At 43.7% G+C, this 16,357-nt stretch overlaps 2 protein-coding genes across 4 annotated transcripts in view; one reads left to right on the top strand and one right to left on the bottom strand.

Moving 5' to 3' along the window:
* RPUSD1 (RNA pseudouridine synthase domain containing 1) overlaps positions 1–1,707 on the bottom strand; it is a 38,988-nt gene extending 37,281 nt beyond the window's left edge. The window contains exon 1 of the mRNA XM_081338419.1: positions 1,683–1,707. The gene's annotated coding sequence lies outside the window, so the exon portion shown is untranslated. The remainder of the gene's footprint in view (positions 1–1,682) is intronic.
* A 72-nt stretch (positions 1,708–1,779) lies between these two features.
* CHTF18 (chromosome transmission fidelity factor 18) overlaps positions 1,780–16,357 on the top strand; it is a 43,419-nt gene continuing 28,841 nt past the window's right edge. For all 3 annotated transcript variants that reach the window (XR_014027816.1, XM_081338418.1, XM_081338417.1), the window contains exons 1-9: positions 1,780–1,965; positions 2,758–3,006; positions 4,112–4,256; positions 4,892–5,084; positions 5,226–5,315; positions 7,722–7,774; positions 12,694–12,844; positions 13,641–13,853; positions 14,669–14,766. Coding sequence is in view for 2 of the 3 variants with exons in the window: in XM_081338418.1 (XP_081194544.1) it covers positions 1,878–1,965; positions 2,758–3,006; positions 4,112–4,256; positions 4,892–5,084; positions 5,226–5,315; positions 7,722–7,774; positions 12,694–12,844; positions 13,641–13,853; positions 14,669–14,766 (1,280 nt within the window). In the remaining variant the exon portion in view is untranslated. The remainder of the gene's footprint in view (positions 1,966–2,757; positions 3,007–4,111; positions 4,257–4,891; positions 5,085–5,225; positions 5,316–7,721; positions 7,775–12,693; positions 12,845–13,640; positions 13,854–14,668; positions 14,767–16,357) is intronic.

The following is a 16,357-nucleotide window of genomic DNA, read 5'->3' as shown; positions in this document are numbered from 1 at the left end:
AAGGGTGAAACAGATAAGCTACAAACATTTGCTGACGATTTAGTATTTATTTTAGAAGAACCCTTGGAGATGATCCCAAAATTGTGGGGGAAAATAAATTATGGAGAAATAGCGGGACTAAAAATAAATAAAGAAAAATCAAGATAATGGTTAAGAATTTTACGGATAAGCAAAAAAGCCGATTGTCAGAAGTAACGGAGGTACAGATATTGAAAAAGGTAAAATATTTGGGTATATATTTATCAGCTAAATGCTCAACAATAAAAGAAGATAATTATATAAGGTTATTGAAACAAATAAAGCTAGTTTTGGAAAAGTGGAATAATTTTAAAATGTCATTATTAGGAAGAATTGCTACAGTTAAAATGAACATATTGCGTAAGATTTTATTTTTATTTCAAACAATTCCAATAAAACTTGGGAAAAATTGTTTTCAAGACCTCCAAGGTCCTTTCCAGCTCTATTCTATTCTATTCTTACCACAAAAGTATGTTGTACATATTAACTGCTGCAATGAAACCTAATCTTTTTATTGGGGAAAAAAAGATCCCTTGCATTGAAGAATGATTAAGTTGTAAAAGTTTGCTCTGATATCTAAAATAACAAGATAAATTTATATATATTTGAAATATTAGCAGTTTTGCTGTAAAATTTAGGAGCCTGATGCTCTCTTTGTGCCAATGCAAGTCTTGCATTAAGACTTAGACATGTAAATGATCCACTACCAGTAAAAGACTGTGTTTATCCGAAAACAAGTCATTCTTGAACACCACCATAAAAGCTGAGCTGGAAAGCCATCTAGCCCCGTCGCTTCTTGGTGCAGGATTTGCGGTATCATTTTGGATGATTATTCAACCTCTCTTTGAAAACACCCAAAGAATAGATCCCTTCTGTGGCAACTGATTCCATGCTCGGTAGATCTTATCACCAGGAAACTCTTCCTCATAGTCCTAAACCTGACTTGTTTAGTTTGAGTTTACTTCTTACAAAATGTATATCCTGTTCTCATTCACAAGATTCAGTGAGTTGTGTGAATCCCAGTGGTGTAATTTTGAAATTTGTGGATTATGGCACAAGGGGCAGCCAGAGGTGCCAGGCAGCCCGTTATTTTGCAGTTTTGGAATAGCCAAACTGACCGCACAGAACCACCTTATCATCTTTTACCAGACCTGCAAAACGCACCCCCGACCATTTTCGAGGGGCAACCCCCGGGCCAAGGAAAGTGAGATGGGCACTAGCTATATTTGATAAATAGAACATAAATAAATACGGTTGTGTTCCCCACTGAGAGCAACCGGGCCTAGCAGAGAACTTGTTTAACGGGCGGCCACCGGCCTTTTCTGAGCGGTCAGGCAGAAAGAACTCTGCGCTTGGGCGGCAGCACCTCTGCTCTCCCACCATTCCCGCCACTTCCCCGCAAGGACGACCGGGCCCGCCCCGCCGAGACCCCCCTTTTTGGGCTGAGGGGCCGCAGCCGACCCCTGGCGCCCGGGAGAGACTCGGGAGACAGGGCGGCGCGCCGCTCCTTTGGCCGCAGAGGCGTCCCGGCCATCGGCGCCTCGCCTCGCCCCTCGGTGCGGCAGGCCCGGCTCAGGGCCGCCAGCCTGGGCAAAGCGGCCGGGCCTTCCCCCCCCCCCCGCGCGCCGCAGAGGGAGGGGCCGGCGAGGGAGCGGCCGACCCACCTGTCCCGGTCCCGGCTGTCGGCGAAGGCGGGCCCGCGAGCACCGCCTCCCGCCCCGCGCGGGCCAATCAGCGCTTCCCTGGGTGGCTGGGGGGGGCTCCCCCGGAAGTGCAGGTTTTGCGAGCGCCCGGCTGGCTCTCCGGCCGGAAGAGCGCTCCTCTTTCCCGCCGCCGAGCGGAGCGGAGCGGAGGGGGCGATGGAGGACGAGCGGGAGCTGTACGGCATCGAGGACGAGTTCGAGGCGCAGTTCGCCGACGAGCTGGAGGTCCTGGCGGAGCTGGAAGGTGGGCAGAGCGCGGGAGGCCGTGAGGGACTCTGGGGAAAAGAAGAAGAAGCGGGACGAGCTGCAGAGGCCCGGGGCGGGGAGGGGGCCGGTGCGAGGGGCTCTGCCGCCCCCCAGGAAGCGGCCCGCTGCGGAGGGAGGCCTTCCGGCTTGCAGCTCTGGGGCTGCGGCTTCCCCTGCGACCGGAGGGGCTGCTTTCTCCGGGCCCTTGGCGAGCAGCTCAGCAGGCGCCCTCCGCCCGGGGGCCTCGGGAAAGGCAGAGCCAATCGCTGTAAGAAAGGAAGAAACGGATCCGGCTCTCGCTCCAGGCATCGGTGACCGGGCTCGAGACATCCTGCTTCGGGCACGCGAAGAAGACCCGGCTCGCTGGAGATGCTGGGGGAGGCAGAAAAGTGGGTGGCCTCGGTTGCAGCGGTAGTGAACGCACGGTGGGAAGACCAGGGCGCACGGAGGCCACCCCTGGGAAACGTCACCTGTCTCAGTGATGGCCGGCAGTGGCTTGACCGCAATTAGTGGTCTCCCATTTCTAACTACCTGCCATATGTTCTGACCTGGTCCTAGAGGGTATTTCCCTACGTATCGATTGAGAGTACTGTTCTCTATAAGAGAGCGTACAAGCAAACCTTTCATCATACCTGGGCTAGATGAAATGGTTTTGAGACCAGATTTGGCCCATGTAAACTATCGTTGCTTAAACCGTGACGTGGTCAGGGATTATGAATTGGTTTGCTCAGCCCGGCTGGAGATTTGTTTCAAGATGTGAATTGTTTCATTGCTGTCCTATTCTTTGCAGGCCCAACCCCAGCAGTAGCGTACAATAAGGTCTCAAAGTTCCAAAGCCAAAAGCGAACATTTGAAGAGGCGCTCTCTGCTGGGGACCTCCATTTTTGTCTGGAAAAAGATGGCCAAAACCAGGTTTCCTCCAAGAAGAGGCTGGGTGAAGGTGACACAAAATGTGAGGGGCCAGAACACCCCCCAACAATCACAGAAACGGTAGAAGATCGTGCAGATCATCTGATCCAGAAGGTCGGCACAGCTCACAGTGAGTTTTAAAGTCCATTGTACAATAAAAGTGATGGTGTTTTGTTTTATCTGCTGATTTACAAAAAGATGGCTGTTACATTTAGAGTTTAATTAAGGAGCTGAAAGCAATTTGATTTTATACAGGCTGTAGCTATGACATGGACTGCTTGTTCTCTTTGGTGTTGGGGCAAAAGGCGAGATGGCATCTTTCAGCAACAATGCCTTCCCAGATACTTCTTTGGGCCCTTTAAAGAGGAAGTGGGCATATTGCAAAGCAAACTTTTCAGCCTTGTGGAAGAAATTTTCATCCCTCAAGGATTTGGAGTAATTTCAGTCTCCCAAGCATTTCAAACATTCTAAAAATAAAGGGCCTTTCCAATTTTAGGGAAGCTGCCAGTAAAGAAGGGAGACAGGATGCTCTCAAAAAGTACATCCAGGAATCTGGTACAGCTACTAAAAAGGTCACAGCCAGAGTCCCGGTAAAATGACTGTGGGAATCATTGGAACTTACCTTTGGATGAAGATGGGGACTCAGTGGAGGAGTAGCATTGAATTGACAGCAAACCCCACATCTCTGTCATTCCCACTTTCCTACCTGTCTGTCTTTTATTGTCATATCGCTGTATCCTCGTTTTCTTTTTCATTGTGTATTCTGTTCCATTAGAATTTGCTACTGTTATGTTTACACTTTTTATTCCTCTGTTTTTATTGTTGTGAGTTGCCTAGATTAGCCCCACAGTGAAATGGGCAGCAAATAAATTCAACAAATAAAAAAAAGATTCCCGGAAGAGGTTCAGATTCTCTGACAGGAGACAGAAACCATGGATGGATAGCTTTTCTTTGTTGGGGGCTGCAAGGGCATGTGGCCAGTAGGGTGATGATACTCCACACATGGAAGTGGCCAAAATATTCAAATCCTTAAGCCTTGCAGAGGCTTAAAACTATTTTATTTCTGAAAAATGACAAAATTTGGGAAAATCCATTGGAGTTGGAAATGAAAGTTTCTGAACTGGCTGATGAATTATAGGGGCTGAAGTCCCGCCCTGCTGGGGAGTACCAGGCTGAGGAAGGCCCATTTACAAATGAAACAGCTGTTCTTTCTTTGCTCCCTGGCATTCTGACAGCACCAAAACCAAAGCGGCGACGACTTGAAGCTGTGAAAAGGCTGGACTTTGGGCAGCTCAACAGAATTGTCTCTGAAGACTCACCAGAAGATAGCTCAGCACCGACTCTTTCTCCTAATGCCCTTTCTGAATACTTGGATGCAAGGTTAGCTCATCAAGACTAACAAAACATGCTCAAGGTGGCTTTTGCTCATTTGGGCAGGTCAACCAAACCTTCAAAGTCAGAATGATACTAGATCTGCCCTCATAGGAAGTATGAGGAGCTTCCCCAGTCGTTTTCCACCATTGCAGTGGGAGATTTGTAAGATCCAAAGGCATCCCAGGTAATAAAAATAGTGACTTTTCCATCAAAATATATTTTTTAAATAGGACAGTGATACGATTTGAGCTATTGATAGGCTACTACACTGAGCTACTTTTGACTATTAGATGACAGTGGACAGGTACAGAAAGCCATAATGACTGCCATCCAGTGGTTTTCCACCACCTTGCAGTCCAGGTTTGGTAGCCCAAGACTGAGGGAGGCTAGTGGGCAGCAAGAGAAGGGTCTGGGAGCACATTACTAAAGGAAGATGAGCTATAAATAAGGTTGTGAAATGTAGTTGCAGAAACATGTATCTTCCCTTTGGCACAGAGCAAGTGCCTTCCAGATACTTGAAATTACTTCTCATGACCAACCAGATGAGTTATAATCTGGAGACCACTGGAGGAAGCCTGACTGTGCTGCATTTTCAAAGGTTTGGTAAGAGTTGTTCTGCTTTCCCTACTCTAACTGGGCAGGAATCCAAGACCTGATGCCGCAGATCCAGGGGAAATAAGTGACATAGTCCTGCTGCATGACACACCTCCAGGGAAGAAGGAATCCCGGAAGATCCTCAAGCGTCCACCCATCCTGCAGGACTACATCAATGTGACCTCTACTAATGGCACACGAGTCTTTATGGTTGTGAAGGAGGATGACAAAGCAATGGAGGTACCAATCGAAGAAGGGCTTGAGTTTTTGTGCAAGCTCGCCGTGGTCTTTTCCCGCTTGCCTGGAAAGGGGCGGGACAGGTTTGGAAGTGGGTCACATCCTGCTAGGCCTGTTATAGGAATGCTTTGTCTGGTTTTGCAGTTTGCCAGTTCTGTCAGTTGGAAGAGAGAGAGACCACTTCACCTTCTGGGTGTCCCATTTGCCTACCTTAAAGAAGAAGTAATGGAAGAGGTACATTTCTTCTCTACAGCCCTCCCCTTCCCCCCAAAGCAGAATCCTGCCTGTGTTCCATCCCCCCTGCCTGGTTCATCTGGCTTTTGCCTCAGCTTTTGGCAAAGATACAGCAGTTTGTATTCTTTGTTTATGAAAATGCCAGGTCCAGCTTAATGTCAACCATCCCACTCAGTCATCTAGCAAAGAAAGACTTAAGTAGTTACTGAAATAGCAAAGCTGGATCTGGTGTTTTCGCATGCAAACAATGCAATTAACTTTTTTTCCCCCGGCCATCCCCCTGTTACCAAGTAATGTCCAATTGGGTACTTGGGTGTTGTTTGGGTAACGGATCTTCAATTTGTGGGCTTTCTAGCTCTGCATACCTGGGGCTGGCTGTTCCTTCTCATGCTTCGGGCCACCACAGCTTGGTTTCCATCCCTCCCCTAATTCCTCCCTGCCTTCCCATCCTCTCTTCCCTTCCACCCACCCACCCATCCCCCTTGCTAATGTCTTACGAAGCTTGGCTAGCAGAAAGGCAGCCATGGCAGTAACTGTTTTTAAATTAGTGTGGTATAAATTCAGACCTGCTTATAATTATAATAAAATTCAACTGTGAAATACTTAACAAAATAAACATGCAATAAAACATAAACGTTATTACATTTTAAAAACTCCAGGCTCACAAGGAGTCCTGCACAGTTTACTTGCAGCCGTGAGGAGGGCTTGCTGAGCGGGCTTCTGTCTCAGCCTCACTGCACCCACGCCCCAAATCCTTGCTGCTGCTGCTGCAGTTAGACTGAGGCAGTGAGCTTGTCTCTCTCTCTCCTGGGCAGCAGCAGCAGCAGAACCTACCAATTCTTTAAAAGGATCTGGTCTTTCAGAAAAAATGAGTATTCTTTTTTTATTTCCATTTTTATGTCTCCCAATAGCCGCAGCTTCTAGATTGCCCATGATACCAAAAAGCTTTTTCAGTGGTTTGCTTTGTGGTCTCAATGTCTTTTGCAGAAGTTCTGTCATTTTGTGGACAGACTGCTGTGTTCCGGTCTCCCCTCAGACACCCGATTTTCATATTAGTCCAGTAATCTGTCCTTAAATCCATTATAAAATGTTACTTTATCTTCAGTTGGTGCATAAATGTGTCATAGCTCCCATTTAAATTAACTTGCATCCCCACTCAGCTACTGTAATTGTCGGCCAATATCAGTTCTGGTTATAACTGGGTAGAATGGCCCCAGGGCGAGATAGGCGGCAAATAAATTTAACAAATATACAAAACATTTTATCATTTTAAAGTTTTTTTTTGTATATCAGTTCTTAGTTCTTATTCCTATCAATAAAAAAAGAAGAAAGTGTTAGTTTTTAAAAATCAATATACAGCCCCAGGGAACTTAGTGTTGCCCCTGTTTCTACTTCGCTGAAGTTAAAAAAAACTGCCGTAGAGTTTTTTTTCAAGCTTTTTCAGATTGTGGAACCTGCTTCTTTAACGCAAAAAATCCTCTAACTATGAGGCACAGTCTAGTGTTAAAAAACTAGGTGGGTGCGGTTTCGGCGTGACGCATCCAGCCCTTGGACCAGCAGTTTGACATGCCTGTTCTAATGGAACCCTGGGGTTCTGGGAAGCACTGTTTAAAAACCCTCTTCTAAAGAATTTTGTGCCAGTTGTCATGGCCTCTGGTCAGAATCTAAATGTTGGATAATTACAATTATTGCTCTCATTCAGCAATAATCCTCTTTGCATGAACTGTGTTAGCTTTTTCCATGCAATTCATTCTTCCATTTCTTGGCACACACAGGTTGAAGATTTCCTAGTTTTCATTAAATATGATTTTTTTTATTGCATCTGAATTGGGAGCACCTAGGACAAGCCTGGAGCCAGAATTCCAATTGGTTTTATTAACCGATATCTCGCAATCAGACTTTACACCAAAGATGTATGGCTTCATACAAGAAGTCTCCAAGTGTGGTGGCCAAAGGAACACACAGGGCTTTTGTTGCATATAAATTCAACAACAGGATACTTCAAAACTGTTATTCCAGATAAGATCCCTGCTTAAATAATGAAGATGTGGCATTTGGATCATGGAGTCTCTCGTTTTCTTAATTTTGTGATTGAATTTTCACTTTGCACAAAGCCAGCATGTAGTTTTTTTCAGCTTAGTCCAACATGTCAACCCAAGCATAAGCAAGTAAACCATGGCTTAGCAAATTGTATGAACTAGGCTAATATAGTTGAACAAACCATAATTAATAGCCACAATTTACCAAAATTTTATATGGAGAGCTATGACATTTGGGGTGCACAAATCCAGATGGCAACTAATTAATAGTCAGAAAATTACTACTTTCTAGTTTGGATTTCTCTCAGCTTATATCTAGTAGCTCATTTACATGTAAATCTAGCATTCCTGACTATCTGTATTTCAGCGCCGGAAGCAGATCCTTGAGTCTTCGGAGCAGTTGATGGAAGTTTTGAGCAGGTAAGCTTCATAGCTCCTCTTCTGGTGGCCCAAGGAATACCTTTGCCAAGTGAGATCCATGGTCTGTATCGCAGACACTCAGCTTTCATGACCTGATGCCTTCCAGCTATTTTGGGCTCTCAACTCCTGTCACTTCTGAAGAACAACACCACAATATAGTCAAAGTTCTTCTTTGAGTATATAAATGGTGCTCTTAATTTCACAGGTTAGTGTCTTTGGTAATAGCTTTCCCCTTTTTACTTTTTTAAAAAATGAATTCTAAGCTTGAGAAGGAAAGTTACATTTTCCAAGGTGAAATCCAGACCCTCTTGCTGAACTACCAAACTCACGCCTGGGTTTTCAGGCTGTAAGCCCCTATGGTTAACTAACTTGATTTTGGTGTTCATAGAGTGTGTTCCATGATGCTTCAATGAAGTCAGCTAATCTGTGGTTGAGGGCCACCCAATGAATATTAAAACTGGAACAGCTTCAACCTGGGGTGATCTCAAGAAAAAGGGAGGTTGGATTCTTAGTACTTGGATAAGAGATCCCAGAGGAAATCCCAGAGCTGTGACTAGACCGGAAGGATAAAAAGCATTCCAGGAAGATGAAGTAGCAAATCACTTTCATGGTGCTGTGAAAAAAATGTATGGGTGTGTATATGTAGCTTCCAGGAGTCAAGCTTGACTCAAGAGGGTCTTCAATTTTGTACTTCCAGCCTTGCGGAATTTCCAGCTTCCCTTTTCCAGCTGCTGCTTATCGGCTCTTTTACCAGGCAGTCTATGGGATAAACAAATTCTGCTTTAATTATTTTATTGTTTATCAAAATATAAAATACAAAGAGAATGAAAATAATGGAAAACTAGGGGAGGAAAGGGCATAAAGGAGAAAATGTGGGGTAGAAGGGGAAAAAGAAAAAAAGGCATTGATTCTGACTCTTTAGCACAGCAAAAGATAATAGTAATAATAACAATAGCAATAATAACAATATAATGTCGGAAGGGACCTTGGAGGTCATCTAGTCCAACCCCCTGCTCAGGCAGAAAACCCTATAGCATTTTGGACAAATGGCTGTCCATTTGTCTAATAACATTACCACCTCAACTTTTTACTTTTACGCAATAATATGTACTAGCCACTTCTATAACAACAAATCTATCTAGTCAGCAAAACCAGAATCAAAGTTTCATTTTTTCCATCACAGATACCTGTCCTGTTTGGTTTCTGTGTCAAACCAAACAGTTAGAAGTACAAATGACAGATCTGATAATTCTACAGAGGAATTACCAAGTCTGTCATTTGTACCTCTATAACTGTCTGGTTTGATACAGCAACCAAACAGGGCAGATACAGATTTCAATGGATAATTAGGACTGCAGGAAAAAAAAGAGCTACTAGCCTGCCTGTGCACAAGCCAGAAAGAGGGCTGTGAAAATATCTACAGACCTGGAAATAAACTCTTTTTACTCCTCCCCTCTGGATGCCGCTCTAGGGCATTGCATGGCAAAAAAACAAGACTCAGTTTTCCCCCCATACTATCACTCTGCTGAATACTTAATCAGTGCTGTCTTAGGCCTAAGGATACCTAATCTGTAGTAGGACTGTATTACTATTATCCTTCTCACTTTTCCTATTATCTACTCCTGTTGGCATCTGATCACTAGTTGGTTGTATCCTATAATTGTATTTTATGATTTATCATTTTGTTGCTTGTATATATACTGAGAGCTTCTGCACTGCAGACAAATTTCTTGTATGTTCAATCTCACTTGGCCAATAAAGAATATTCTACTCTTGAAAAATATATATTCAGAAGTTGTTTCCAAATGGAAACAAAAATAGATATGTTCTTTTCTTTCAATAACACAATCAATCATCACTACTTTTTTCCTTGCTGTGGGAAATGTTTATTTCTGTTTATGCTTATTAATCTTTATAGACATTTTGTCAACGCTGCTAACATCGGATGTTCTTGCTTTGACAAAAGAAGCAGCTATTTCATATTTCTAGTGTATCACTTTTAGAGTTAAAGTTAGATGAAGAAGGGAATGGGAAGGAAGAATGCATGGTGAATTAGTTAGACATAATAACAGTAGCGAGTAGTTTCAAGTTGAAGGTAGTAAGAGGCGATAAGAAAGAACTGGGGGGTTAAGCTAAGGAAGGAGAACTTACCCTTCAAACTAATTGGAGGATGTGATTAATGACAGCAACGAAAGGAGGGAATTGTGTTTCAATATTATTGTGCTTAGGGGAGGGGAATCCAAATTCCAGCTTCTCCCAAGCATTGCCGATGTTATATGGCTCTAATAAAATACTTTTAAGGTAAACGATGCCTCAGAGTTCTTTGAAGAGCTCGTCCATCGGAAACTTGACACATTTATATTAACATAATTTACTACCGTATTTTCTGGCGTATAAGACGACTTTTTAACCCATGAAAATCTTCTCAAAAGTTGAGGGGTTGTCTTATACGCCCAGTCATCTTATACGCCAGAAAATAGTACATAAATCAATCGAGCGCCCCCGTTCTTGCAAAGCAACATCAAGCTTCCTTAGTCCAGTCCCCCCTCCAACGTGACTCTCCCTTCCCACCCCCAAGAGCCTCTAAGCCCCTTCCCCTCCCCCTTGCAAACGCCAGACCCCGGGAGCGGCAGGAAGCCCCTCGCCCAAGCGGCATCTGAGCATAAGCAGAGCGCGCCCTGCTACCCGCTATCTCTCCCGGCAGTCTGGACAGCAGTACTTGGCGGCCTGGCGCCCCTCTCACCCGCAGACCAAGCAGCAGCCCTCGTCAGCCGGCCTCGGCATGGCCGCCCCAAGCCTGGCTCTCCAGCGCATCTTCCGGGCCCGCCTAGCCGACTGCCTCCTGGGCAGGCCTTGGCTCCAGACGCGGCGGCTGCTCCGTCTGCAAATGTACTCTCAAAGCCGGATTGCGCTTGGCTGTGCAGGCTGCCGAAAGGCGGGGACTCGGAGTTCCCGCGGTGGTTGCGGCTTCTGGCGTGCCGTTTGCAGAGTCTGGCCTGGAAGAGCGTGTCGTGTGAACGCAGCTCTTGCGTTTATTCCAAAGGGTGGGTGGAAGGAAAAGCCCCTTTGGGCTTCAAAAGGGAGGCTTTGCACCATCTGCATCAGACGGGGCTGAATCGGGCTTGTGTCGGACACTTGGCAACTGGCGTGTAAGTATTTTCCAGCGTATAAGACGAAAAATCTTGAAAATCTTCTCAAAAGTCGGGGGTCGTCTTATACGCTGGAAAATACGGTATACTCCCAGATTGTTTAACCTTAAAGGGTGAAAACATTTTTTACATCCATTTAAAACTCTAAACTTTTCTTTAAAAATATTTCTAAAATCAATAAATTCTAATACATCTTTTTTTACTTTCCTTTAACATTAATACTTTCAAATTCACTTTTAATAATATTTTACAAACTTTAGGAATTAATCAAGCATTATATATGAAAAAAACTCAAACCCACTTCAGATTTCAAATACAAAGCTATATTACATTTTTCTTTCAAAACTTATAAAAATCCATCCTGAGTTCAGTTATTAAATTTAAGTCACTCCTTCCAGCTTATCCTCATGGAATAAAATATTTTTCTTCTCTTGAATGTCTATTAAGTCTCTTTTTCCTCAAGAAATTCTCAACTTCGTTAATATCCATGAAGAAAAAATCCCAAAGTTGTCCCCTTGAGAATTGTAGATTTGTTTGGAGCTCTTCCTGGTGTCAGATTTCTATTTCAAAGTTGCAGTTAAGTCCTTGCACTGTCAGATATTTCTGAAATTGCCTCAATGGTTTGGTAACTTTCAATACATGATTGCATCTCTGAATTACTGATCTTTCCATCTTTGGAACATAATGGATCTATAAAGGGAATAGTTTTCTGAAAGTGTTTTTCAAATAGCTCTAAAAATATGCTCAAATTCATGTTTTGCCATTTTCTTAGCTCCTTGTAGTCAAGGAATAGGTATTTTATAAATCAGTTAATAGTTCCTGGCCCGTCAAAGTTCATAAAAATCTGAACATTTCAGCCATCTATAACAAAGCAATCCAGAGCCACAAATTACTTTAAAACAGTAAAATAAAACCACCTTTCTCCATCAGAGTTGAAGAAAAGATACTCTACTTTCTTATTTTAGCTTACCTCCAGGAACCGTCTTCCTTGTCGTTTAAAAATTCAAGTCTCAAAAATGGGACAGATGTTCAAAAAGGAGTAAGAGGCTCTGCCTAAAAAGAACCCCTCTTAGCTAATAAGGATAATCCCATAAAATGATTAAGAAATGAAAGCTAGAATTTATTGTCGGTTGGAAAAATAAATTCCCAAAGGGCTGCTTTTTCAACAACAAAGTGATTGCCTCCCTGCCCCCCAGTTGAACGGTTCACTGGCTGTTCCAAAGCCCGGCTCCTGGGGCTTCGGCAGGGAACTGTGGGAACAGTGCTGGAACATTCAGAGGCATGCCTCTTGCTTCAACCACATACATCTGCGCGTACATCTGAAAACTCTCCTTAATACCTCTTCCTTATTTTCACAAGCAGAGATTCACAGGATTTCCTTGGCCTGGAAAGTGCTTGAACACTTTTGGGTTAAAATCTCTAAAATCAAAAAGAGTCCGCGAGACTGTCCAATCAGCTGCTGTCTTCTTTGCCTTGATTAGCAAGATAGGGATTCATTATGCAAAATGAAATACCTTAATTTGAGAAGGTCATACAGATTGAAGATAGTTTTTTCTTTTTTGTTCAGCTCTTATATTTGTTAATTACTGCATTATATGCCACCAAATTTCAGAATCTCAAAGTTGCTTTTGATAAAACAAAAATTAACTGACTTGAGATACAGAAAAAAATGGGTTTAAAGCCCTTCTAATAGGCAAGTTGGAGCGGAATTCCCTCAGTTCAAGTTTGAGCTTTTCCCAGACACGTTTTCAGCCATTCTCCTCCTTGCAGACTGGGGGCTGAGGAAACTCAAGATGAAGCCCCTGGGCCTAATGGGGAAGAAGAGAGCAGTGACAGATCGGAAGCAGAAGCATCTGCCCAGCACACTCTCTGGGTTGACCAGTTCACTCCCAGACGCTACGTGGAGTTGCTCAGTGATGATGTAAGTGTTTCCTTCTGGGCATCCTAGAAGTCAGGAGAACGGTAGGTAGTTGGGTGCTCCGCATGCCTTTTGGGACTGCAGTTCTGCACTGCTGACCACACTGGCTATGCTGGCCAGACTGGTAGGTGTGGACGGATAGATGTCTGGAGATGTGGCATCTCCAGCCACGTAGTGCAACAAGGCTAGTTAGATATACCGTTCCCTTAGGTTTCATGTTTTTAATATAGTTTACTGATTAGTCTAATGGCCCTGTCAAATAAAGTAATAGTGTATTGGGATATAACAAATAATGAAGTAATGAAGTAAGATGATCCCAGCAGCTCACCCCAATTTGATCTAGCTGGGAAGCTCTCAGTTGAGTTGAGCTCTAAATTCAATTTTAGTTGTAAACTGTGCCGTCTTTCTCACTGTCCACGGGTCTATACCTCGAAAGAGGTTCAAAAAACTTATTGAGGATGTCCCAATAGGCTATCCTATTAATTAGTGAGTCCAAACGCTGTGCTCTAGCTGAAGCGTATAGTTGGCAGTCAAACAGAATATAACTCTCATGGTTCCGACAGATGAAACTCTTCAAAAGAACTTTGAGGCATTGCTTACCTTAAAGAATCTTTTATTCGAGAAACAAAGCATCGGCACTACATAGTTCAAAGCAAAAACTGAATTCCCCTCTCCTGGGCACAAAGTAGCAAAGCACAAGACCAAAACAATTTGCCTGTTTTAATAGTTTGGTCCGGTTTGCGATGGGATTTGTGTATCCCTGGAGCTTCATCCACTTCATCATCATTTTTTACTTCAGTACACAAATCGGTGCCTCCTGAAGTGGCTGAAGCTGTGGGATGTGCTGGTGTTTGGGAAGGAGAAGCCCTGCCGGAAGGTGCCACTGCCCTCCGGGGTCCACCCTCCTTTCAAGCCTTCCAGAGACCAGGGAAGCAGGTGGAAGACCAAAGCGCAGATGACAGAGGAGGTCTTGGAGGCTGAACTGGACCAGCACAATCGACCAAAATTCAAGGTGGGGAAGCTGGTCACTGCCAAAGGCTCAGTTGAAAGCGTAACCTTTGTACTTCAGGTTAGTCAGATCACTTTAAGCTAATCCATCCTTGACAAGAATTCCTGTCCTACAAGTTGAAAGTTGCCAAGGAGTGGTGAACTCACAGCAAAAGTTAGATGTGAAATTCAGATCCAGTAGGTTTTTTTCATATACGCATCGGATGGAAGCTTGCACATGCAGTGTCGTCTCATTGGCACATTTTACTGCTGCTCTTCCACTTTCCATTTTGCATCTGTCTCAGCCTCCGAGGCAGGCAGAAAATCTTCTCTTCCTCACAAAGAAGATCCTTAGGAATGACTTCATCCCCTTCCTGGCTTAGAAAGGAAGGGGCTGCAGTGCCCTTAATTTTTGGTGCCAGTGAAATTTGGTATTGCTGGTAAATGCTGCTTTCTTTTTTCTCCCTCGACATAAAAAATTCTTCTCCATTGTCTTCTCACCACTTTTTGCTTTTTTGCCTTCTGCTAATCCATTTGTTCTTTTGGAAATTTTAAATTGTTCCACAAACTTCCCCCCCCCAAAAAAAACCCTCACAGTTGACAGTTCAGGGCACATGGTGTCAACAGTCACGTAGTTGCAGGTGTGTTTCTTTGCCTCCCACCTTCTGACTCTAAGTGAGTAACGCTCCTGGGGATCGATGGTTATAATTGCTTATTTATTCATCCCTTTCCCCTCCCTAGTTTTTAGCTTTTGACTATTATTTTTTACACCACACTGATCAGCAATGAGTTTTGGAGAGCCTTTAAAATGACTATGAATCATTTCTATTCTGCCTGTAGATTGCTCTCCTTTGTGGACCACCTGGCTTGGGGAAGACTACTCTGGCTCACGTCATTGCAAAGCATGCTGGATATAATGTGGTGGAAATGAATGCCAGGTAGGTCGTAGTTCCCTTTTTTCAGCTTTAATGAAGTCAGACAAAACTGCTGGACAACAAAGTTGTGAGTGCTAGAACACACTTAATATATAAAAGAATCTAAACCCCTAAGCTCAAGTCAAAAACAGGCTTCTGTTTCTTTTCTGTGATGTGTTTATCTCTGATTTTACTGTGCATTCATTGCCTTCCTGCCCGTCTGCCATCTATCCATGCGAGCACCTACTCTCTTCTTTTGAGTTTGACAAATAGAGCCCAAGAGTAGCGAACACAGCATTGCTTCCCTTTGGAGGATTTTCACGTAACAGAAGGTGCTGTTGAGTTGAGCTGGAGAAGGAGAGAGAGAGATACCTAGCAACTCAGAATGGCTCCGTAAGCTTTGGCCGTTGAAGATTTGTGGATTTTAGCAAGAGGAATACAAACTAATAGAGTTGGAAAGGGAATTGCAGCAACGGAGTATACTGAATATGTGAGTTAGGATTAGTTTTCTTGGTGTTTGGCATTTTCCATACAAATACTCATTACCATCCTTGGTAACATCATCAGTCTGATGTGGGGAAAGTGAAGGTTTTTTTATTGTTTTTTATTAGTGAATAGAATAGAGCTGGAAGGGACCTTGGAGGTCTTCTAGTCCAGCCCCCTGCTCAAGCAGGAGGACCTATACCATCTCAGACAAGTGAGTGTCCAGCCTCTTCTTAAAAATCTCCAGTGATGGAGCGCCCAGGATTTCTGGTGGTAAGCTGTTCCACTGGTTAATTGTCCTCACTGTCAGGAAGTTTCTCCTTAATTCCAGGTTGCTTCTCTCTTCTTGGTAGCAGCCCCTCAAATACTGGAATACTGCTATCATGTCTCCCCTATTTCTTCTTTTCTTTAGACTAGCCAAACCCAAGTCCCGCAGCCGTTCTTCGTATGTTTTAGTCTCCAGGCCTTGGATCATCTTAGTAGCTCTTCTCTGAATTTTCTCCAAACTCTCAACATCTTTTTTGTAATATGGTGACCAAAACTGGCTGCAGTATTCCAGGTGTGGTCTTACTAGGGCTTTATAAAGCGATACTAATACTTCGTGTGATCATGATTCGATGCCTCTGTTTATACAACCTAGGATTGTATTAGCTTTTTTTGGCGGCTGCTGCACATTATTGGCTCATAGTCAAGTGATCGTCCACTGCAGTCCTTATGTAATGCCAGTTCAGTGTATTCTAAGAAATGTGTAGTATGGTGAATATTGTTGAGCTTTGCCATATAAGATTTTCATATTCAGTCAGATTTCTCAATATTTTCCTTTTTTGTAGTTTTCTTGTTGTGTGCCATGTATTTGAGAGTACAGGTGGTCCACTCATTCAGTGATTGTTCAAAGTTACAAAAAGCACTGATCAAGTGTTCCTTACGATCCTTGTACTTGTTTCATTTGCAGCGTCCCCAGGATTATGTGATCGCCATCTGTGCTCCTGGCAACCTGTTCACATTTATGACAATGTCCCATGGTCACATGATCAACATTGGCTACCTTCACTGCCAGCTTCCTACATGCAAAGCCAAAGGGGAAGCCGATAGAAGGTCACAAATAGTGATCATGTGATGTCCTCGCTTAACA

The sequence above is a fragment of the Vipera berus genome (genome assembly GCF_964194415.1).
Source record: "Vipera berus genome assembly, chromosome: 13".
Classification (NCBI taxonomy): Eukaryota; Metazoa; Chordata; class Lepidosauria; order Squamata; family Viperidae; genus Vipera; species Vipera berus.
Note: the sequence above shows the minus strand (reverse complement) of the source record. Positions and strands in the feature narration are given on the sequence as shown.